Here is a 24,598-nt window from a genome sequence, read left to right on the forward strand (position 1 = left end):
TTTTCCTACAAGGAACATTCAAATACCTGTATGTAGTTCTCCCATCTGCAAGGGTGGCCCGTGAAAGGCCGTACTACCTGTTTTTACACAAGCTCAGTTTCCAAAGAAAGACAAGTGAGGAAGCTGCAGACTTGCACTAACATGTATGATGACTGTCATACATGGTGATGCTATGAAACTAATTGCATGCAAAAACATTTAGACTGGAGTTACCAAAAGAACTAGATGAACAAAGGCTCACAGCTACCCCATACCTCTGAAGCATGATGACAGTGTACTAATAAGGGAAGGTGTAGTGACTTCCTTACATAGGACATGACAAAGAAATGAAGCTATTTAGGATCTTGGGTTTCTGCTCTACCCCCACCTCATGATTATTCCGGTGCACTGGTTTCAATCAAGATGTTGGTGGCATGACATTAAGCACCACCACCATGAGACACAGACAAACCATTTTACTTTTCTGGGCACAGAGAACACACAGTGCTCATACACATGAAACAAGTTTCTGCTTAACCTTGTCATCTAATCAATTAGATTGCACCAGCACATATCTAATCTTGCCCTTTGCACTAATAACAGCCAGCATTTATGCAGTGCATTCAAGTATTCACATATGTGATCTTTTTGCAATTCTAATAACCATCCTGTAAAGTGGGATGGTATTATTATTCCCCTATTGGAGAAGAGTGGCTAAGAGAGATAGGGCCATACCTAGCCTGACTTAGTGAGTTTATGGCAGAGGCAAGATTCAAATCAGAAACTTCCTGATTTGTAGCTCAGCCTCTCAGTCACTGTTTAACACCAGCCCTGGTAAAAGAGCACCAACTCCCTCAATGAAGGAGAAACAACATTTTTCCTTCAAGCAGTAAGCAGGAGAGGGGGAAGAAAGAACCCACAGCTCTCTCCTTTAGGAGCGTGAGCGGTAAAGGGGTCAGAGCTGCAACCACAGAGAGCTGTATGTGGCAGCCAAGATGGGAAAGTGCCTGAAATACTCACATTTGGGCTGGTGAATGCTCCAGGGCATAGACTGTACTGAAAACACTGAAAGACACAACATGGACATATTTAGCAACAGGGTAAGATGAAAAAGGGGAAACAGGTGAGGGTGTATGAGGACCTAAAGTTGGGGTGAGGTATATGAAGTCACCATTTGGAGAGTCTGGTTGCAGAGGGATACAAGCAGGTATCTGTTTTTCTCAAGTACCTGCATAATTGAACTGGTTTTCACAAATTCATAAAGTAAATGTCGATAGACACTTAGTGCTTATGGTTGTTAGCTGAAAAGGCCAGTGCCTAGCAAAATTGCAGAATCTGGGAAAACTGAGCAGGACTTTCAATAGATACGGGGCAAGGTAAGACACTGAGAACTGCAAGAGATGGGTGGCTTAAACTGTTCTGGCTGGTCCCTGTATGGACATAAGCCAATTAAAGAATATGCAGAGAGCATCAAAGAGCTACAGTTACAAATCTGCCCACCATGACACAACACAAAGAAAGCTCCAATCCAGCCCACTATAGCTCACAATTAAGTCCCAATTTTGTACTTTAAGGGCCAAATTTCACAACACAGAAAAATACCTGTTTCCAAGGACTATATAACAGAACATAGATGAGGAAAAAAATGCATGCCTGAATGTTCCCCAACAGCACTTAAGTGGTATAGATTCCGCAGGGACATACAAAGTATTTTTCCTGAACTTTCAGACAAGCCCCCAGGCAACTTTTGCATGTTTAATTGTTGCCTTGGCCATATTATTGGGCAGGAAGTCCAAAATCTCTAACAGAAATACCAAGTTCATGGATGACAAATAACCAACCTCTTAAAATACAGACAGCCAAGAGAACTATGCAAGTTCCACTAAATGTGCACAAGAGTCCAAGGAGAGCAGTTAGGTCTTCATTTTCTTCAATTAAGTTTTTTAAAAATGAACAAGGAGATATAAAAAGTTTAAAAGTATAATTATTCTGTTACCACAAAATGCCTAATTGCCCAATATTTTTAAAGAGCAGAACCAGTGCACAAAAGCCCTAGTCATTGTAAGTAAAAAGAATTTTCATGACCCAACTCGTCAAAGTACCTGCACTTACAGTACTTGGCAACAATCATTTTTCGTGGTTATGGAAACACAGTCTCCAAAATGGAATTGGCTTTCTGTTTGGCTTGAACTTGCTCCATACACAGTCCAGCAGAAAGTGGTCGGTCTCCTGTACTTGAACACCAACAAGATCACAGCCAGCAGCCTGCATTGAGTTATGGTAGGCCTAACTCAGTATACATATATTCTCGAGGCATAGCTGTGTTTCTACATGGTTGTGGAAGAGAGAGGGTGTGTCTGAGTTGAAGAGGTAGCAACAAACCCCTAAAGACACATGTAATTCTAATTGGGAAAGATGAAGTAGATGGTACACAAGAAAAAACTTGATAACCTATACTTTCTAAAATACAACACCTAAAATACACTTACACTTGCTAATATATAGTCTGCTCATTTTATCCATCCTGCGGAGCCATACATCATTGACTACACCTTGTACACTTTCTGTTCACATCTCCATTTTTAAAATCAGGAGGTTTTATCAGAAACAAGCAAGTTGTCAAAATCAGACTGCCCAATACTGATCTACCACCCAAGCTGAGACTACAACATTATCTCCTGGTGACTTTGTACAGTATTCAGGAAAGAATACTGAAAACGTGTACATCGGTCAAGTTCTTTCTGCATCTCAGCAAACACAGAATTTTCTTTGAAAACACAACAGAGGTGGAATGGTGTTTTCCTTCTCCTGGTGGAAGATCAGTGTTGGGTGGAAACAGTAAAGAAACAGCAGAGAAAGAGCAAATAGTTCAGAACTTGCCAGATCCTGCAACTGGTTACAGGAACCGTTATTTTTCGAGACCTATAGTATAAGCCAGGGCTTTTCAGACTGGGGCATCATGACGCCCCAGCCTGTGGGCCCTGGCCTGTTTCCCCTTAAGGGGTGGGGGCAGACAGGAGGCAGGGAGGCGATCGTTCCACTTTCACTTTTGAATCATCGGGGAGCCCTGCAGACAGCCGTGCAGAGCTTCCTGTACCCCCGGGAGACTGCAGGAGGCTCTGGTAAGTGTATCCAAGCCCCTGCAGCCCCCGAATAGTGCGATCCTGGAGATCCCGCCACTGCCTTCCCCCCGTCCCTGCTGCCTCCCCCCCTCCGCAGGAACTTACTGCGGTTTTCAAACTCCCTGGGAATCTATGGGCACACAAATTTTCCAAATGCAGTAACTCAAAGTTAGTTAATATTTTAATGTTTATTGAAATGTTAAATGTTAGTAAATAACCAGATGTGCTTCGTGACTTACCTGCTTTTCTTTTTGTTAATGAATCATCTTGATGGCTAACAAGCAACACTACAAAATCATTGTTAACGCACAAACGTTTTCAAATTCTTTGGAAAGGTCTCACAAACCTTACCTCACAAACCTTTTAGAATTCTTCGAAAAGGTCAAAAGGCATGAGGATGCGGGAGAACCCCGTGGACATTATATATCTGGACTTTCAGAAGGCGTTCAACACAGTCCCTCACCAAAGGCTACTAAGAAAAGTCCAAAATCAGGGAATTAGAGGGCAGGTCCTCTCATGGAATGGGAACTGGTTGAAGACCAGGAAGCAAAGAGTGGGTGTCAATGGACAATTTTCACAATGGAGAGAGGTGAAAAACGGTGTGCCCCAAGGATCTGTCCTGGGACTGGTGCTTTTCAAACTCTTCATAAATGACCTGGAGACAGGGTTGAGCAGTGTGGTGGCTACGTTTGCAGACGACACCAAGCTTTTCTGAGTGGTGAAGACCAGAAGCGACTGTGAGGAGCTCCAGAAAAATCTCTCCAAACTGGCAGAATGGGCAGCAAAATGTGGCAGATGCGTTTTAATGTAAGTAAGTGTTAAGTCATGCACACTGGGGCAAAAAATAAAAATTTCACATATAGGCTAATGGGTTCTGAACTGTCTGTGACAGATCAGGAGAGAGATCTTAGGGTGGTGGTGGACAGCTCGATGAAAGCGTCGACCCAATGTGCGGCGGCAGTAAAGAAGGCCAATTCTATGCTTGGGATCATTAGAAAAGGTATTGAGAACAAAATGGCTAATATTATAATGCCGTTGTACAAATCTATGGTAAGGCCACACCTGGAGTATTGTGTCCATTCTGGTCGCCACATCTCAAAAAGGACATAGTGGAAATGGAAAAGGTGCAAAAGAGAGCAACTAAAATGATTACTGGGCTAGGGCACGTTCCTTATGAAGAAAGGCTATGGCGTTTGGGCCTTTTCAGTCTAGCAAAGAGGTGCCTGAGGGGGGACATGATTGAGACATAAAAAATTATGCTGGGGATGGACAGAGTGGATAGAGAGATGCTCTTTACACTCTCACACAACACCAGAACCAGGGGACATTCATTAAAATTGAGTGTTGGGAGAGTTAGGACAGACAAAAGAAAATATTTCTTTGCTCATCGTGTAGTTGGTCTGTGGAACTCCTTGCCACAGCATGTGGTGATGGCATCTGGCCTAGATGCCTTTAAAGGGGGATTGGACAAGTTTCTGGAGGAAAAATCCATTATGGGTTACAAGCCATAAAGGGTATGTGCAAGCTCCTGATTTTAGAAATGGACTACGTCAGAATGCCAGATGCAAGGAAGGGCACCAGGATGCAGGTTTCTTGTTGTGCTGTGTGCTCCCTGAGGCATTTGGTGGGCCACTGTGAGATACAGGAAGCTGGACCAGATGAGCCTATGGCCTGATCCAGCAGGACTGTTCTTATGTGAAGTGTTTCTGCTACCTGTAAGCTTGTTTTTCCTTCTATTTACAGTAAAACATGCAGAGAAACTAATGAGTGTAAAGCTCTGAAGAATAGTTTACTGGGAAAAAATAATCAATTGTCCAAGGTAGTGTAGTCCTACTCAAAAGCAGCCCAGAGCACAAAGCGCAGCACAGGTGTGCCCCGGTGTCTCAGGAGTTCCATTCTGTGAACCCCGCAGTTAAATGAAACCACAGATAACTGGAGACAACCCCCCATCCTCTGGAGGCGAGGGGAACTGGGCCCCCCTCACATCCTGAGTGTCTTCTGAGGCCCAGAGGCCGTGTGTCTCAGAATGATGGAAAATAGCGGAAAAAAACCCAAATGGCAACCCCAGGCTTCCCAAACACTTACAAGGTATAAAAATGTCACTTCCAGTTTTCAATCTAAAACTGAAAGTAGCATTTTTCCCCTCTGGAAGGGGCATGCAGGGGGGCCCCAGTGGGCCAAATCCACAGAACCTGGAACCATGGATACAGGATCTGTGGATACAGAGGATCCCCATACTGGATGCACAAAAAAAAAAAAAGGTGTTTCCATTACTTAAGCATTTTTATTATTTTACTAACCAATAACCAGCATTTTTCAAATATATGATATAGTAGACAATATTATCGTGCCTGTGTGTGCGTGCATGCACATGCATGAACTTTAAAAAAAACTATTCATGCCCACAATCATTGTAATACTAGCAATATGGGTGATTCCATTACCTTGGAATTGCCATACAGCTCCATACAACCACTCTAGGCTAGAATGGTTTCAATACTGGAGAGAGTTGCCATTGGCCAACAGTATTCAAGGGATGGAAGAGTCCTCCCCGCTGACTTCACAAATGAGGGATAACTGACCTTTGGAAAATGGTGTCCTCTGAGCCTGCAGTCGGATCTTCACCACATCCAAGGGTGTGACTGAAAACACAACATGGAAATGATTACACAAAACGCCCAGGATTTGGGCATTAGTGGATCTTCAGAGGGAAGAGTTTTGAGAGATGTGGGGCAATCACTGACTGAATGTCTGTATATGCACCCTTCCTGAACCTAGCACAATAACATAGCGGAGGCTGAAATTAATTTCTTTAGATAGGCACAGTTCATAAAGTGCCTGGGAAGGAAGAGAGAGAACAGTTTTGCCAAGTGTGATCAGATCAATCATCTTACTGCAGAGATGCAGTATTATTGTCTTCAGAGGAAGGTAAACACTGCACATCTCACTGAATTATACATGCCTCCTGGCTAAGACCAGTGACTCATGCAGAAAGACAGGAGATGGGACTCCTCCAAGGGCAGGTATCTTCAAATTTAATTTAGAAAGAAGTATACCATACCTATAAGAAGCCTGAGAAGTAAAAAATTTGTTCACACACGTTCCATCACTTGATTGGCTAATGAATGGAAGAACTGCTTTCAATGTTGTGCCAAAGGCAAGATTAAATTTCTCCTTGTGCTTACACACATGCTAGTCACTACCTGATGCTGAAGTAATCAAGAGATGAACAGAGTCAAAACTGGATCAATCTAAGATCTCCTGATGGGGCACAGGACAGGCATATTTATTTACTCTGACCACATTTCAAAGGTATACAGGCTATGTTTGTACTTGCAGCCAGTTGGTTATGCAATTGCTTCACCATGTGCCCAGACTTTGATTTTTCAGAGTGCAGTTATATTTTTATCACACAATAGCACAGGTCAGCAGCTGGCCAGCAAACAGTGGTGTGGCAAAACACAGGCACGCACTGAAAACAAGTCAGGAGCTCAGATCACATACCATAGGCAGTACAAATTTTGGCACACGTCACTCAGATCAGCCTAAAATAAGCTGCAAGGTACCTACCAAACAAAGAAGTGAAGAGGGCCCCAGTTCCAGATGCCAGCATCTGCTGCATGGGGGTGATGCCCCCTGATAAACTCACAGATGAATTCTCATCCATTGTGCTGCTTACCTATAAAACATAAAGTTAAGGCCTCACATGGTCACTGACAAAGGTATTAAAAAGCTCAAAGATGCTTCGAGGAGCAATGCTTCTAAGACATTTCAGTGCTGCCTTCTTGCTCAGTAGCTTTGAATCCTGACCTGAGACAGAGACTAAAAACCAGTTGTTTTTTTTACAGTGGGAAATATAGTAGAGTCCATTTATAACATACATGGCTCTGCTTGAGCCTCCTCCCCTTTTAGAACACTGTAAAATCTCTACAGCAGTGGCATTCAACCTTTTTCATGCCACGACTCCAATAAATAAATAATGAGACTGGGAACCCAGTGCTGATTCCAACCCCCTCTGAGGACCCAATCTGCCCCGCATCCCATCCCATCTTCCCCTAAGTCTTGTGTCTTCACAACAACCCTGTGAGGTAACAGCCTGAGCAGGGTCAGCCTTAGGAGCTGCTGAGCAAGACAGTGACAACAGGCTGTGCAGTATTATATCAAGAACAATATTGATAAGCAGTACCATTATTGGATTGATCCAAGCCCTCTCTTATATAGGCTCTGAAAGGTTGCTGTGACCCCCAAAGAAGGCTTAGTGACTCAATTGGGGTCATGACCCACAGGTTGAAGACCACAGCTTTACAGTATCTTAGCACATAAATGATAAATTGCAACACTCAGTGCACATGAAAAACAATAACAAAAAGCAGTGAGGCAATTCAATAAGCTGTTTCAATTAGCCTGAGAAAAATTTCATTTTCAGAATGGCTATAAAATGTTAAAGGAAACTGAATGTTTAAAGCACAAGGGGCTTCACCATTAACACATACACACTTGTCACTTACATGTGACTACAAATTAAAGTACAGTAGTACAATAGAAACTTTGCTTATTCTATGCTTATTATGAAAATTCTATACTAATTCTATGCTAATTCTCTTCAATAATCTATTTTTTCCTGTTCTGTTTTGAAGTTAGTTTCAGATGTTAGACGCTCTATCAGTCCGCAGTTAGATGACTGCCTACATTATGTATGGGAAATACAAGGGAGTGCTAATGTACTGGCACATTCCTTATGCCAAACAGCCTTGACAGCTGTTCAGACCTGCGGGAACCTTACCCAACTGGTGTTCTTTCACTCCCAGTTCCTAGTTCACAGCTATTATCTGAGCAGGGACATTAAGGGGCGAGGTCTACCTTCCACATGTGCTGCTATAATCAGCCTTCTAGAAGGTGACTGATGGTGCTTGTTCAGAACTGATAAGTAGGAGCCTCTTGAGTTACTTGCAGAAAGGGTAGGATAAAAATGTAATACCATCAATTTGCTTTATTTTGCATAAAGTCTGCATGGTCTCATATTAAAGCAGGTAATTGGAAAATCTGAGCATGTTGCTTTTAGACAGAGCAACTGGATTTCAGGAAGAAAGCCATCATCAACAGTGGTATACTGCCAGGAGAGCTATTTACACTCTCACATAATACCAGAACCAGGGGACATTCACTAAAATTGAGTGTTGGGCGGGTTAGGACAGACAAAAGAAAATATTTCTTTACTCAGCGCGTGGTCGGTCTGTGGAACTCCTTGCCACAGGATGTGGTGCTGGCGTCTAGCCTAGACGCCTTTAAAAGGGGATTGGACGAGTTTCTGGAGGAAAAATCCATTATGGGGTACAAGCCATGATGTGTATGCGCAACCTCCTGATTTTAGGAATGGGTTAAGTCAGAATGCCAGATGTAGGGGAGAGCACCAGGATGAGGTCTCTTGTTATCTGGTGTGCTCCCTGGGGCATTTGGTGGGCCGCTGTGAGATACAGGAAGCTGGACTAGATGGCCTATGGCCTGAGATACAGGAAGCTGGATTATAGGGGATGGCCTATGGCCTGATCCAGTGGGGCTGTTCTTATGTTCTAGGCTGAAGGTTGCAAGAGAAGAGTATGCCTATACAGCCAAGAAAATATGCTTAAGTTCACAAATGCCATATCATGAAGGCTGGAGCTATTCATAGGCATAGGGTATGCAACACTAGATCTTGCTTCTTAAAAGCACTAAAACAGAGGAGTAGGCTAGCATGGTATAGGGCAGGGACTGGTAACCTTCTTTGGCACAAGGGCTACAGATTGTAATGCCACTTCTGGATGTTTGGTGATTACGTCATCACATCATTGCTGAAAGTCCAGGTTGTCAAGCTTGGAGGTGTGCAGCTGTTCAAAGAGAACAGTGAGTGAGAAAGTTGAGGCCAAATACACATGTTGCACTCAGCACCACAACAAAAAGCCGACAAGGCTGCTGCTGCCTCCACCCAGCCCACACCCCCCACTGCTATCAACTTGTTGCCCAGCAAAACACTCATGTTGCACTCCACTGAGGGCGGCAAAACCTTCTGCCCAATTTGCCACATGCTGGAGAGCCTAATGGAGTCCTGGTGCCACTGCCGCTTCCTGGGGAAAAGTGCCACACATCATTCCACTAAGAGCTGGAGACTATGGGTTGGGTGACTTTGGGTGGCAGGTCAGATTCATCTCACAGGCCACAGGCTGCCAAACCCCATTATAGGGGATAACACTGGGTCAGAACAGGAGTGATCCAATCCCAAATCCCCAAACCGAGCCACAAAGCTATAGTTAGGCGCAGTTTTTGTATGTGTGTATTTATATAGTGCCACTGACATGGGGAAAGATGAGACTCCTCCTTACCCCAGAGACTCACAATCTAAAGTCAGACAGAAGGTAGATAAGGGGGGAGGGGGAAGAGGAGGGGAGTAGTCTCTGGGAGGGGAAGAATGTGGAATTATTTAACATATACAGCCAATTCTTTTTATGTGCTAATTTGCTTATCTGCAAAGACAGAATTGCTACCTTCTCTCATTAACTGTTCCTCTGTTCTTGTTATCTGCTATGCAGAAACCTGGGGGGGGGGGCTGTAGGGCCCTTCAGAATGGTGCCTGTAACCAATGCAGACCCTTTGCAATGCAGAAGCAGAAGCTTCTGCCAGTCACTTTAAGGGGATCTGTGCTGGTTGCAGGCTCTATACTGAAGGTCTCTGCAGAATTTAAAGATATTTTGGCACTTCCTGTAGTACACTGCTGGCTTCCCGAGGGTCTCTGCTGAATTCTTCTGATGGAAGGGAAGGTATCTGCCGCACCTAATCTCATAGGATCAATGGTTCATTATCTGTGAATCAGCTATCTGCTAGGGTTTCCAGGAATCTAACCCTAGTGGATAATGAGAACTGACTGTATGTACCATAAGGTTTAGTTCCAGTACATTAAAGGCAACTTGAACCTTCTGCCTAAAGCTTTTCACCCTCATTACCCCACATCTTGCAACATCATCACTCCTATAACACCTGACAGTGGAAAAGGTGCTTTATTATTCTTACTGCATGTTTGCGCATGTTAACTCAGTAAAATAGGTTACGCAAGGCCTGCTAATAATTTTACAAAGGTTGGTCTCTCTCCCTACCTCCCTTCCACCCACTCCTGCCTTGCCCTATCTGTACTTCACCAGCACTAATGCCATCTTGACTGATGGGGGTATAGCTCAGTGAATAAGCAGAAGATTCCAGGCATCTCCATCAGAAACCCTGGAGAGTTGCTGCTAGTCACTGTAAGAAAGTACTGAGATAGGTGGATCAATGGTCTGTAGAGAGCAACTTCCTGAATGACAAGATAACCCTATGCACTCCTCCGATTTACTGGCTGGAGGCAGGTCTAGTACTTCAGTGGCTGCATTCTCTCTTTCCAAGATGGGCACACATAGCTGCAATGCTACAGCACTATTCCTTCTCTTTCCCAGAAGGAAAAGAATGACAGGCACAGGCATAGTTCTCCGCCTTTTAGTCATCAGTCCTTTAAGGCAGAAAAAGGCCTTCAAGCATTGCTCTGATAACACTAAGGCACATGGGAAGTTAATGCAGCTGTATAGCACCAGTGGGAATGCAGGTTGGTTCAACCTGAGTTGCTCACCTAGAAGCAGTTGCTCCTTGCCTCAGTGAGCAGGCAAAGCTGTTCTCATTCATTCCACTACACGACACTGGTCCACCAACAAAAACATGAAAAGGGGTATACATTTCAACCATCTCTCCCACCTCTATGCGGCCAATCATTCAGGGCAGATTCCACCAATGAGTTGCCAAGCAAGCACAAAAGCTGGACACTGGATTGCAGGAAGTCCCAACTCCACGTTCAGCTCTGGCACAGATAGCTAGGGAAATATGCAGATCATACCTTACCCTGCCTAGAGGTGTCAGTATGCATCACAGAAGCAAATGGAAATTGAATACATTGCATAATGCATTCTAAGAAACACTCTGGAAGAGCGGAGAGGAGAAGGGAGGTTGGCAAGAATCATAGAGCTCCACGTTTTCATTTTCATCAAGGTGGCAGTTTTACCATCTCAGTGACATTAGGCCATAAGAGTACTGTATTAAGAATGAAGAGTAGACCATTAAAAATAATGCATATGTAATTGCAAGCTGCTTTAGAAGCCTGTCTTAGCTGAAAAGTAGAGTAAAAATCACCTTTTCTGCGCAGAGATGAGATGGAGTATATTTAAAGAATCTCAGTGAGTGTCCATCCACCCTCTGAAAACTAAGATACGGAAAATAGTACAATGGGCCCTCCTTATCTGCAGCCTCAGATTTTATTTGAATATCTGCAGATTTGAATATCTGCAGATGCTGAGCCTGTGGCTGGAGAATCTCAGAGGACCTGGCAAATGTGACCCAAAGTGCCTTCCAGTCGCACCTGGGAGGTCTTCCAAGGCGCAACCTCCCCATGCCTCAGAAAGCCTCCCAGAAGCTTCTCAAAGGCACTTCTGATTTGCCATAAAAGTTGCAATCAACACATGATTGAGATTGAGCAGTGGGCATGATCCCAATCCCTTTTCCATTTAACTTCAAAAACAAGACTACAAAGTACTTGAAGGATAAATATGGAGGCCCAGACAATGCCTCGTACCAGATCCATCTACAACTCCTAATTACCTTGTCACCAAATTTCTTGTATTGCATCTAAGTAAATGGTATTCATGGGTGGGACTCCTTCCTTCGGGTAATAAATGCATTGCTGCATCCTCCTAACAATGCACTTATAATATTAAAAACTCCTAAAATGTGACACTGTGCATCTATGTCTCTGGTTCCTATATCTATATTCCTAAAGGACATGAAGGATTACACAACACATGAGCATGTCACTTCTAAAATAGATAAGTGGTTTACAATCCCTGGTCACTCATCTTCACAACTGCACTGCTGTACTTAAGTCTTAAAGCACTATTATTTCCATTTCACAGTTCTCAGATAGAACAAGAGCAAAATCTGGAGATTTTTGCCCAGAGACACCCAGTAGACAAGTACTTTCCTTGAGCATCAAGGGTTTGAGGGTCTTGCTCCTCCCTTCCTTGGATCTGTGTTCTAAGGAGAATTATCTGGCTGATATCACTGCCCTTAAAGCCTGCTGAATCAGGAAGAACAGCTGTGCAAGCCCTGGCTATCTGTTAGAAGATCAGACATCTCAGCAGTTTATCAGACTGAGCACCAAACAAAGATGGGTTAATGATTCCTCCTAAAGAAAAGAGACTTGATGGTCTTGCCTCTCACTTCTGTCAGTTTCTACTACAACTTATTAGAAGTAGGATCTCTTCCTTCCCAACCTGCCTAAACAGAAGCCTTTGCAATAGCCTCAATATTTAATCAATACAGATGAACTTTGAAGTTTAGCATATCTGTGATAAAAAGTACAAGAGCACATTAAACCTTTACTCTACAGTTAAGGGTCAAGGAACAATTCGCCACTAACTCTGTTCCACATTGGCTCACATCCCAAAGCAAATATTTCCCTACGCCTGACCTCCAAACGTCTCTTTGAATAATATACTTGCCCTTTTGGAGGCCACACACAGAGATCATTGCCACAGATTCTCCACTATGCTATACTCCAGGACAAAGAATCCTGAAGTACCCAGAATTGAAGTACCCAGCCAGTTACATTTTCTTCCATTTTAAGTTTCCCATACTTTACATTTACTTCTCCATTAACTTCCTCTCTGCCACACATTCACTAGAGGGCTCATTGCCCTTTTCTTGGCATCTAGAGCAGGTGTGAGTAGAAGGTTGCCCTGGCCAGCTGATGGTCCACTGACTGATTTTCAGTGACCAGCTTGTGTCTGATTGTTGCTGGAATTCTTGCATTTAATTGTTGGACCTTAAACTCTGACATAAATTTTATGTCAGAATGCCAGATGCAAGGGAGGGCACCAGGATGAGGTCTCTTAAGAACATAAGAACAGCCCCACTGGATCAGGCCATAGGCCCATCTAGTCCAGCTTCCTGTATCTCACAGCGGCCCACCAAATGCCCCAGGGAGCACACCAGATAACAAGAGACCTCGTCCTGGTGCTCTCCCCTACATCTGGCATTCTGACTTAACCCTTGTTATCTGGTGTGCTCCCTGGGGCATTTGGTGGGCCGCTGTGAGATACAGGAAGCTGGACTAGATGGACCTATGGCCTGATCCAGTGGGGCTGTTCTTATCTTCTTATGTAAACTCACTCACCAAAGCACTTCTTACATAAAAACATAGCTAGGGAGCAGACTCAAAATCAGTTCACACTGATCAACTATGCCTCAACTGGTACAAGTTCCTGAATACATATGCTTGCTTTTTAAGTTTGAAGTCCACTGCTAGATTATAGGGATCCAAGATTTTTCTTGTTTTTAAAAGGAGGCTACTTAAAGCTTGGAGCCAGTCTATCCATTTATCTGGTGGCATTTGAACCATTTCATCACAGAGATGTATCAAGAGTTTAAAGAACATCTGAGGGTAGGGGGAAGGGATCTGTGCATGCATACTTATCAAGGCAAGTTACTTACTTTTTAAATAGCTGAGGTACATATATAAGAAAATTACATTCAATAATGTTAAACACATCACTTATCAGTTACAGAACAGGAAAAACCCACAACCCTTTTACACAAGTTACTTGAAGAGATCTAACAGCCCATTTTCCCCACTTTATGCCATTATATACCAGATGCCTAGGTGGTGAGTCTGCTGGGTTGGAGCCCACTGGAGCCCTTGAAGTTTCCCCCCATTAACATAGCTTCTCATAGGAGCCATCCCAACAACACCTCCCAAAGTATCATCTTTACCTTGCTATTCTAGGCACAAACCCCCTCTTTTGTGCCCACTCTTCTCATGAACAGCTCCCTCACTGAGGGGGTTGGAACAGAGACCCACTCTCCATGACAAGTCCCTACTCACGACCTCCCATGTTGCCAAGGGCTCAGCCTGGAGCAGCTGCTAGCAACCACCAGAGGTCCAGTTCCCTCGCTCAGCACACAAACACCTCAATTGGGCAGAGGAAGTGGAGCGGAACTTGCTCCTTCCTATTATGGGACCCAGCCAGCTTGTTATACAAGATGTGCCACCTGCACTCAAGCACCAAGCTTCCCAAGGGCACATGGGGTAGAAACCTCATGGAGCAAAACCTTGCCGCAATTCTGTTCTTTGCGCTCTTCCATTCCATGAAAGTTCAAGCAGCAGGGAAGAAACTGAAGGCATTTCACCTCTCAGCCTCTTAGCTGCAATGTGTCCTCCTTTACCTCTACTCTCCCCAGAGCAGAGAAATGCGTCTTGAGAGGGAAAAGGGTGCATGAACACGCGTGGCATCCATGCACAAGTTGGGATCATGGCGTCTTGTACACTTGCACTCTCTTGTCAAGAAGAGCAAAGGGCTCGTCTCCCCACACCTCAGCCCACTTCACTGGTGGGGCAGGATGGGGGACGGCATTGTTATATTCAGTGCCTCTGGTGGCCTGCTCCTGTTGGGCAAATAGGACACTGCACATGAGACTGCCTTGGAGGAAGCTGAGTGACTGATCCACCTGGGCTCCCCAGACCTTCCTCAGCCCTACCTGCACAGGGTGACCAGAAACAAAGGGGGCAGTGCCCTGAACCCCTTTCTGCCCAGCCCACAGACGCGCACACACATTCCATCCCTGTTGTGTACACACAACGCTGGGCAGAGGCGGCTCAGCCACTGTACAGAAGAGGGAACTGGGGAAGGGGCTCGAGGCAGAGGCCCTCCCGCCCCCCTCTGTGCCAAGGCACCCTGTCCCTGCAGTGCCAAGGGCTGTGTCTTCTGCACGCAGAGCCTCTCCATGGCTCCAGCCCCAGCCTGCACTAAGAGCCTCTCCCAGACCCAGTGGCGTAGCTGGAGGGGGCGAAGCACTCAGGCTGGCAGCGAGGCGGGTAAGCGCCCCCCCTTCGGAGCCATTCCCTGCGGGGGGAGCAAAACGGAGCCGTACGGCTCTGAAGGGGGGCCGCTTGCCCGCCTCGTTGCCAGCCTGAGTGTCCCGCCCCCCTCCAGCTACGCCACCGTCCAGCCCCAACACCCTCTCAGGAGCTGCCTCTCCCAACAGCCACCGCCAGCCCGACGACACTGCGGACGCCACAAGGCCAGGGCCGGGTCCGGGCGAGGCGCCGCTCACCCACCTTCTCCTCCTCCCAGCCATAGACGCGCCGCTGAGCGCTGCTCGCCCCGTCCGCCACCGGGCACACGAACCGCGGAGTGCGCGCTGACAAAGTCCATCTGCCCCTCCGCAGGGGGCGCTCAGGGCAACAGCCGTCGCCCAACGGGCAAGCGCGCAGGGCCCGCCGCCTCGCAGGACGGGACCGGGATGGCCACCTGCTCCACCACAAGCGGCCCCATCAGCACTTCCGGCCAAGCTCGCGCAGTGGTTAAAGTCTGGGGAGGAAGGCATCAGTGAGCATGCGCACTCACACCGAGGGCGGCCTATGGTCTGCAAGGGGCGTCGCTCTATCCTCTGGCGTCTCCATGGTCTCTAGAAGGTGTATGGACTTTGTTGTCTTACTGTGATTTCATCAACTTAGGTCGCTTTGCGGCGTCACGTTGCTGGGAGGAGGGAGGGGGTAGAAAGAGTTCGAATAAATAAATTTATATGTAGTTTTGTATTGGGGAAAATAAGGGCTCCCAACTGACCGTGCGAAGCAACCGATACAAAGATTGAACTATACAGAATAGGGGAGGGCACGAGAGAGATCAAAGGGTAGAGCGGCTTCCCTGCCGGTCTCCTCGACAACCAACTGAAGAGTGCAAATGGAACCGGAAATGACGCACCGAGAGTGTGGCGCGAATCTTCCCCCCCACGCGGCAATGGGCCCCCGTTGGCCACAGGAAAGGGGCGGGGCTTAAACACGTCAATCACATTTTAGACGAACTCAACTGTTCTTTGGACTTGATGACGTCATGCAATTCCAGCCGTTAGGACGCTTAAATGTTGGCGCCTATTTGGCGTCGTCGTGCCTGAGGCGCTTTTCGCGAAGTCCCTCATGGCTCTCATGGTTTCCCTCGAGCCTTCACGGCGACTTCTGCGTGGCTCACGCACTCAGACGACACTCACAGTTGTGTTAACTGTCCCTGTACAGCTTTTGTCGCGCCACCCAGTGGTGGGGCTGCAGTCCTGTCCTCACTTACCTGCGAGTAAGCCCCACTGACCGTAATGGGGCTTACTTCTGAGTAGGCATGGACTCTGAGAGCCCCATCCTATGCATGTCTACTCAGAAGTAAGTCCCATTGTGGTCAGTGGGGCTTACACCCAGGGAAGCTGCAATCCTGTCAGCTTCATTGGGAGTAAGCCCCATTGACTATAATGGGGCTTACTTCTGAGTAGACATGCAGAGGATTGGGCTGTGAGGCTGCAATCCTATCCACACTTTCCTGGGAGTAAGCCCCACTGATTGCAATGGAACATAAGAACAGCCCCACTGGATCAGGCCATAGGCCTATCTTGTCCAGCTTCCTGTATCTCACAGCGGCCCACCAAATGCCCCAGGGAGCACACCTGATAACAAGAGACCTCATCCTGGTGCCCTCCTTTGCATCTGGCCTTCTGACAAAGCCCATTTCTAAAATCAGGAGGTTGGGCATACACATCATGGCTTGTACCCCGTAATGGATTTTTCCTCCAGAAACTTGTCCAATCCCCTTTTAAAGGCGTCTAGGCTAGACGCCAGCACCACATCCTGTGGCAAGGAGTTCCACAGACCGACCACGTGCTGAGTAAATAAATATTTTCTTTTGTCTGTCCTAACCCGCCCAACACTCAACTTTAGTGGATGTCCCCTGGTTCTGGTATTATGTGAGAGTGTAAAGAGCATCTCCCTATCCACTCTGTCCATCCCCTGCATAATTTTGTATGTCTCAATCATGTCCCCCTTCAGGCGTCTCTTTTCTAGGCTGAAGAGGCCCAAACGCCGTAGCCTTTCCTCATAAGGAAGGTGCCCCAGCCCCGTAATCATCTTAGTCGCTCTCTTTTGCACCTTTTCCATTTCCACTATGTCTTTTTTGAGATGCGGCGACCAGAACTGGACACAATACTCCAGGTGTGGCCTTACCATAGATTTGTACAACGGCATTATAATACTAGCCGTTTTGTTCTCAATACCCTTCCTAATGATCCCAAGCATAGAATTGGCCTTCTTTACTGCTGCCGCACATTGGGTCGACACTTTCATCGACCTGTCCACCACCACCCCAAGATCTCTCTCCTGATCTGTCACAGACAGCTCAGAACCAGCAGCCTATATCTAAAGTTTTGATTTTTTGCCCCAATGTGCATGACTTTACACTTACTGACATTGAAGCGCATCTGCCATTTTGCTGCCCATTCTGCCAGTCTGGAGAGATCCTTCTGGAGCTCCTCACAATCACTTCTGGTCTTCACCACTCGGAAAAGTTTGGTGTCGTCTGCAAACTTAGCCACTTCACTACAGAATGGGACTCACTTCTGAGGAGACATGCATAGGATTGAGCTCTTGTGTCCCACAGACACAATTTGACTAACATGTTTTTCTTGCCTAAATGTTTTTCTCCATGCAGAACCCAAGCGCGCTTTCCTGCTTTCATCACATACATGCTGTGCTTGGAGTCTCTGCTCCCTCTCTCAGGGGACTTCACTGGGCCTCACACCTTGCATTGAAGCAGGCTTCCAGGCTCTCTGAGGCATTTATCCTTACAAATGCAACCTGAGTTCACTTGCACTTCCACTAATACTTGCTGTAAATTTACAGATCATTGACACTCATTAAGAACATAAGAAGAGCCCTGCTGGATCAGGCCAAAGGCCCATCTACTCCAGCCTCCTGTATCACACAGTGGCCCACCAGATACCTCTAGGAGTACAGGGGCAACAAAATACCTGCATGCTGTTGCCTCTCCCTTGCACCTGGCCTTCTGAGGTAGCCTACTTCTAAAACCAGGAGATTGCGCATACCCATCATAGCCTGTAACCTGTGATGAACTTTTCCTCCAGAAATCTGTCCAATCCTCTTTTAAAGGCATCAAGGCCAGAAGCCATCACCCCATCCTGTGGCAAGGAATTCCACCGACTAATTACATGCTGGGTAATTCTTGTGGTTCTTGTACTTGCTTTATATTCAGCCTTCACAGAGACTGAATTCGCACTTAATCGTGATATCTTTTCCTCACACTGTTTAAGGTATGTAAGTGAAAGCAGATAGTGCCTTGCTTTCAAACTAGTATTATTTTCAGGGAACTGAAACTACATTGATTTTTATATGCCAAAATCATCATAAAATCTTATCCTGAAAACTACATCTTAATGAGGTGAAAAGTCATAGCCCTTATCCTTGTGGTTTCTTTTAGCCAGAGGTGGGGGGAGCGAAAGTAGAGTTCCATGGTCCCCTCTTGCAACAGTGTGCCATTAGCAGGATTAAGAACATAACAACATAAGAACAGCACCACTGGATCAGGCCATAGGCCCATCTAGTCCAGTTTCCTGTATCTCACAGCAGCCCACCAAATGCCTCAGGGAGCACACCAGATAACAAGAGACCTGCATCCTGGTGCCCTCCCTTGCATCTGACAAAGCCCATTTATAAAATCAGGAGGTTGCACATACACATCATGGCTTGTAACCCGTAATGGATTTTTCCTCCAGAAACTTGGGCAATCCCCTTTTAAAGGCATCCAGGCCAGATGCCGTCACCACATCCTGTGGCAAAGAGTTCCACAAACTGAGCACACGCTGAGTAAAGAAATATTTTCTTTTCTTGTTCCTAACCCTCCCAACACTCAATTTTAGTGGATGTCCTCTGGTTCTGCTGAGTGCAAAGAGCATCTTTCTATCCACTTTATCCTTCCCATGCATAATTTTGTATGTCTCAATCATGTCCCCTCTCAGGCGCCTCTGTGCTAGGCTGAAGAGGCCCAAATGCCGCAGCCTTTCCTCATAAGGAAGGTGTCCCAGCCCCGTAATCATCTTAGTCGCTCTCTTTTGCACCTTTTCCATTTCCACTATATCCTTTTTGAGATGTGGTGACCAGAACTGGACACAATACTCCAGGTGTGGCCTTACCATAGATTTGTACAACAGCATTATAATATTAGCCATTTTGTTCTCAATACCTTTTCTAATGATCCCAAGCATAGAATTGGCCTTCTTTACTGCCACCACACATTGGGTCAACATTTTCATCGAGCTGTCCACCACCATCCTAAGATCTCTCTCCTGATCTTTCACAGAAAGCTCAGATCCCATTAGCCTATATGTGAAGTTTTGATTTTTTGCCCCAATGTGCATGACTTTACACTTACTTACATTGAAATGCATCTGCCATTTTGCTGCCCATCTCACAATCACTTCTGGACTTCACCATTCAGAAAAACTTGGTGTCGTCTGCAAACGTAGCCACCTCACTGCTCAACCCTGTCTCCAGGTCATTTATGAAGAGGTTGAAAAGCACCGGTCCCAGGACAGATCATTGGGGCACACCGCTTTTCACCTCTCTCGATTGTGAAAATTGCCCATTGACATCCACTCTTTGTTTCCTGGTCTTCAACCAGGTCTCAATCCATGAGAGGACCTGCCCTCTAATTCCCTGACTGTGGAGTTTTTTCAGTAGCCTTTGGTGAGAGACTGTGTTGAACGCATTCTGAAAGTCCATATATAATGTTCACAGGTTTTCCCGCATCCACATGCCTGTTGACCTTTTCAAATAATTCTAAAAGGTTTGTGAGGCAAGACTTACCCTTACAGAAGCCATGCTGATTCTCCCTCAGCAAGGCTTGTTTGTCTGTGTTTTGAGATTCGATCTTTGATGAGGCATTCCACCATCTTACCCTGTATAGATGTTATGCTGACCAGCCTATAGTTTCCCAGGTCCCCCCCTCTTTCCCTTTTTAAAGATCAGCGTGACATTTGCTATCCTCCAATCCTCTGGATTGTTCAGGTGCTGCTTTTAAAACTGTTTTTGAAGGACCTTAACAAAAAAGAAACATTATACTCAGCAGAAAGCAAACTGTGGGCCCAATCCTATACAGTGCACACCAGCTTACCACTGCTCAAGTTGTGTTCAGGATTTTCAGTGCCGCTGCAGCTCTCGGCACCAGACAGCACCAGACTGGGCTGTGAGATATACGTTAATGTCTAGGCCAGGGGTCAGCAACCTGCAGGCTGAATCCGGCCTGCCAGACAAAGTCATCCCATCTGCATGGAGCTTAGCTGGGGAGATAACGCCTCAGCAACCCAGAAGTTTGTCAGTGACATGATGATGTTATGATGTCCCTTTAATGTTGCCAGTCCTTGGTCTAGGCCAGAGGTCACCAAACTTTTTGGCCAGAGGACCGCATCAAATATCTGACACGGTGTTGAGGGCTGGAAAAAATTTTTAAATATAAAATGTATATAAATAAATCAGAGATGGAACTTAGATGAGTGAATATATGAATGAATGGACAAATTCATTCAACTTCTCTGGCCCTTCTGTTACCAAAAAGGGCTGTTTTGTATAGGGGAATACAAAGTTTTTGGAAACTTCAGGGCCCTAGGCTGGATAACAAGATGGCGTAATGCAGAGAAATTCCCTTTTAGCTTAAGGAGGAGACTGAAAGAAAGATAACTTTTAATAAAAGATTATATTTTTATTACAAAAACACACAGGCAAACATAATGCACATGAAAAATGATGAGTCTTGGTCCTCGTACCTGCATATAGTGTACCTAGCTTTATGATGGTTGCATGTGAAAAGTATTTGGTGCATCTGAGGAAATTAGAAAGGGAACGGTTGTAGGGAAGGATTTTAGGGGTCCCTGGTCTGTCAAACCCAGTTGCTAACTAAAGATGGGGAAAGAAGGGGAGAAAAAAAGGGGGGGAAGAAAGGAAAAAGTCCGAGACGCGAGATAGTTACCTGACTTGTAGAGCAGTTGGATAGGAGAGTCCTATGGAGGACCCTCACAGCACAGATGTGTTGTGTCCTTGGAGGGGGAGCCCAGAGGGAGAGAGCATGTGGCATCCAGCCCTCTCTTAAAAAGGATTTTTGCTGACCTGGATGACCTGGATGTGACCTAGAGCTGACCTGGATGTGCTTGCTTACTACCACACAATGGGGTACTTGGAGTATGTAAAACATTGAAAGGATTATCAGCAAAATCTTCCTACCTGGGGGAACTTACACAATAAAGTAAAAACAGTAAATACAGTAACCCAGGAAGGCAGATCAAATTTGCATAGAGTACTTAAACAGTGATTGAGTTAAAACAATACAATGAATAGGAGACACTTAAACAATGATTTACTATGCAAGACTTCTTCCTCCTAGAGAGATGGATGTTGTACCACGAGCTTGTGGCTTGACCTGATTGTGACCTGTGTGTTGAGGTTTAATGTGTTTGCATAAACAGTGATTGGATTAGGAGACACTTTTGCATAAACAGTGATTGGGTTAAAACAATACAATGAATACAGTGACCACATGGAAGTGGAGGTTGTGTAATCCATGAGCTTGTAGCTTGATCAGAGTTTATGGAAACATGTGCTGGGGGAAGTGTGGCCTGCATTATGTTTTTGTAACATAACCAGATATAGAGAGAAAATTACAACTAAAAGGAAAAAGGGGATTTTCACGTAACACTTCAGACCAGACGCAACCCTCCAGACACAACCAGAGTACAGTTCCAGTCATGTTTGGCCAAGTGGGCCAGAGGCTTTCAGGGGACAAGAAGCTGACCATGGGTCAGATAGAGGTTCGCTGTGGGTTGCATCTGGCCCCCGGGCCGGGGTTTGGAGACCCCTGGTCTAGGCCATCATCTTTTTCCAGGGCTGCCTGAGAAACAATGTGTAGCTCATGGTACATTAAGGCAGAGGTTTTCAAACTGGAGCATCACCACGCCACAGCCTGAGGGCCCTGGCCTCTTTGTCCTTAAGGGGTGGGGGCAGCCAGGAGGCAGGGAGGAGGCAGCGGCACGATCCCCAGGATCACGATGCTCAGGGGGCTGCAGGGGCTTGGCTGCACTCACTACAGCCTCCTGCAGCCTCCCGGGGGTGCAGGGAACCCTGCGCAAGCGTCTGCAGGGCTCTCCGAGGCTTCCAAAGTGAAAGTGGGGGGATCGCGCCCCACCTCGGCTAAACTGGAAGCAAAGCACGCTTGCTCCACTTTCACTTCTGATGGGGCTGCAGGGACTGGGGTGTACTCACCAGTCCCTGCAGCAGCTGTCCTGGGGGCATGGGGAGCCTGCAGGAGCATCTGCAGGGTTCCCCAGGTCAGCAGCAGAGAAAGTGAGCGATTGCGCTCCACTTCCAGTTTTGCGGAGGCAGAGCACGATCGCTCATTTTCACTGCTGCTGACCTGGGGAGGCCTGGAGAGGCTCAGGCAGGGCTCCTCACACCCCCAGGATGCTGCTGCAGGAACTGGTGAGTGCAGCCCAGTCCCTGCAGCCCCCCTGAGCGGTGTGATCCTGGAGATCGCATCGCTGCCTCCCCTCTGCCCCCACAAGGACTTACTCTGGGTTTCAAACTCCAGGAGAGTTTGAAAAATGAAGCATTAAGGCTACAATTCTATACAAATTTACCTGAGAGTAAGCTCTACTGGACACAGCGGGACTTCGGCTGCAGTCCTAACCACACTTTCCTGAGAGTAAGCCCCACTGAGCAAAATAGGATTTACTTCTGAGTAGACCTGGTTAGGATTGTGCCCTTACTGTTGTAAAATGGTTTTTGGCTGCATGTGCAGAAGTGGCAACCAGTGCAACCAGTGGCCATTTTATGAGTGCAAACAGCGGCAGCACAGCAGGCCCACCACTGGACCCAGCAAAGTAAATCAGACAATGGTAGGGATGTGAAGGAGGAGAAAGAGCAGATCAAGGCTGGGAAGGGGTGGTATTGGCAGCGGTGGTAGGTCTGCTTGGACTTGCACCAGTAGAGTAGCTGGTACAGATTTGAGTAGACCCAGTGGGGTCTTATCCCCTGGGAAGGGAACAAATGTTCCCTTACGCGGTGGAGTCCCATGGAGCTTGAAACTCCCCTGTGGAGTTTCAAGTGCATGTGTGCCCTGTTGGTGTGGCTGCATCAGTGCAGGGGCAGTGAGGTAGAACTGAGCTGCTCATTCTGCAGCTGTATCGTTTTGCACTGTCAAAAGAGCAGTTTCATGTAGCCATGCCACTGGGTTGTCGTTCAGAAGTCTGATGTCTGGATAGATCTCAGATAGGCTGTCAACAGTTTTCATAGTTGTGATTGATTGAGACCTTTATTGGCATAAATCATAGTTGTGCACAGGTTTTCAGGAATATCTGTTTTGCCATTGGGCTTGTCCAAATGGCCATGTCTGATCTTCAGCAATAATTCCATGAATTCACCTGCTATACTGTCACCTTTCCAATGAAACCAGATGTTTGTAGAAAGGGACAACATTTCTATTTGGTGCCATAAGTATGAAGATTTTAAACTGATGTTCATGACATCAGCGTGCATACCCTAGAAATAAGAGGCAGAGTTTATCTGAAGTCAACATGGTGACTTGTCCTATCAGACTGTGGGCACAATCCTATCCAGGTCTTCTCAGAAGTAAGTTCTATTTTGTTCAACTGGGCTTACTCTCAGGAAAGTGTGGTTAGGACTGCAGCCTGTGATTGGCACATATATCTTTTTGTGTTCTATTAAGGGCTTTTGTGCCAGCTTTGTGCGACATCATGCACTTATCCCATACAATAAGTGCAATCTTGACATATGTGTGCAATGATGCTTTGATTAGAAATATTGCATGCAGTTTCCCTGTGGTTTAGGTTGAGTGGTAATTTGAAAGCTTCTGCATAAAATACCATCAGTCTCACAAGTTAGTTTGTGTTAGTGATCCATAAGCAACAACCATGCCAAATTTCAGCATTCTATCTTAATGGGAAATAAGAAATCTTTTGTTGAGTCAGGGCTTTCACTTTTAGATAGACATAATATTGGTATGTATAATTGGATTCTGTGAAACGAATGTGCTGGCTACATAGATACATATTATGTTGAATTTCACCTTTCAGCTACTATATTCATTACATTTGTTTCATATCTGGCACATAGCCATTATTAATTCTGTGGTCCATTTCCCAGCATCAAGATCACACACAGCTATCAGGGTGCTGCCTGCGACACCGACCACTCCCTGGTGTGCAGCAGAGTGAAACTACAAACAAAGCCACTGTACCACACGAAAAAGGAAGGAAGACCTCACTGATACCAGCAAGACCCGGGATCAGAGAAAAGTGGAGGAATTTGCATGAGCGCTTGAGGAATCTCTTCCAGGCCCGGTCGATGCAAACGCATCCAACAGATGGGAACATTTCAAGAATGCCGTTTACAACAATGCCTCGTCCATATTTGGCAAGAAGACCAACAAGACGGCAGACTGGTTTGAAGCCCACTCTGAGGAGTTGACACCAGTCATTGAGGAAAAGAGGAGAGCTCAAGCAGCATACAAGGCCTGTCCCAGTGAGCGCAACCTGCAGGTCCTCCGAGCTGCTCGCAG

The 24,598-nt window shown here is 46.1% G+C and overlaps 1 protein-coding gene across 3 annotated transcripts in view; it reads right to left on the minus strand.

Moving 5' to 3' along the window:
- SLC25A39 (solute carrier family 25 member 39) overlaps positions 1-24,598 on the minus strand; it is a 441,295-nt gene that overhangs the window by 11,566 nt on the left and 405,131 nt on the right. The window contains exons 1-4 of one of the 3 annotated variants that reach the window (XM_066626837.1): positions 15,262-15,492; positions 6,672-6,780; positions 5,684-5,743; positions 1,000-1,044 (exon numbers count right to left, since the gene is read on the minus strand). The exons of 1 other annotated variant lie outside the window; for it this stretch is intronic. In XM_066626837.1, the coding sequence (XP_066482934.1) occupies positions 1,000-1,044; positions 5,684-5,743; positions 6,672-6,768 (202 nt within the window). In that variant the 5' untranslated portion in view covers positions 6,769-6,780; positions 15,262-15,492. Of the gene's footprint in view, positions 1-999; positions 1,045-5,683; positions 5,744-6,671; positions 6,781-15,261; positions 15,493-24,598 lie in introns of those variants that run through there. One more of the 3 variants, XM_066626838.1, reaches the window with a different exon arrangement.

The sequence above is a fragment of the Tiliqua scincoides genome, chromosome 5, assembly GCF_035046505.1.
Source record: "Tiliqua scincoides isolate rTilSci1 chromosome 5, rTilSci1.hap2, whole genome shotgun sequence".
Taxonomy (NCBI): Eukaryota; Metazoa; Chordata; class Lepidosauria; order Squamata; family Scincidae; genus Tiliqua; species Tiliqua scincoides.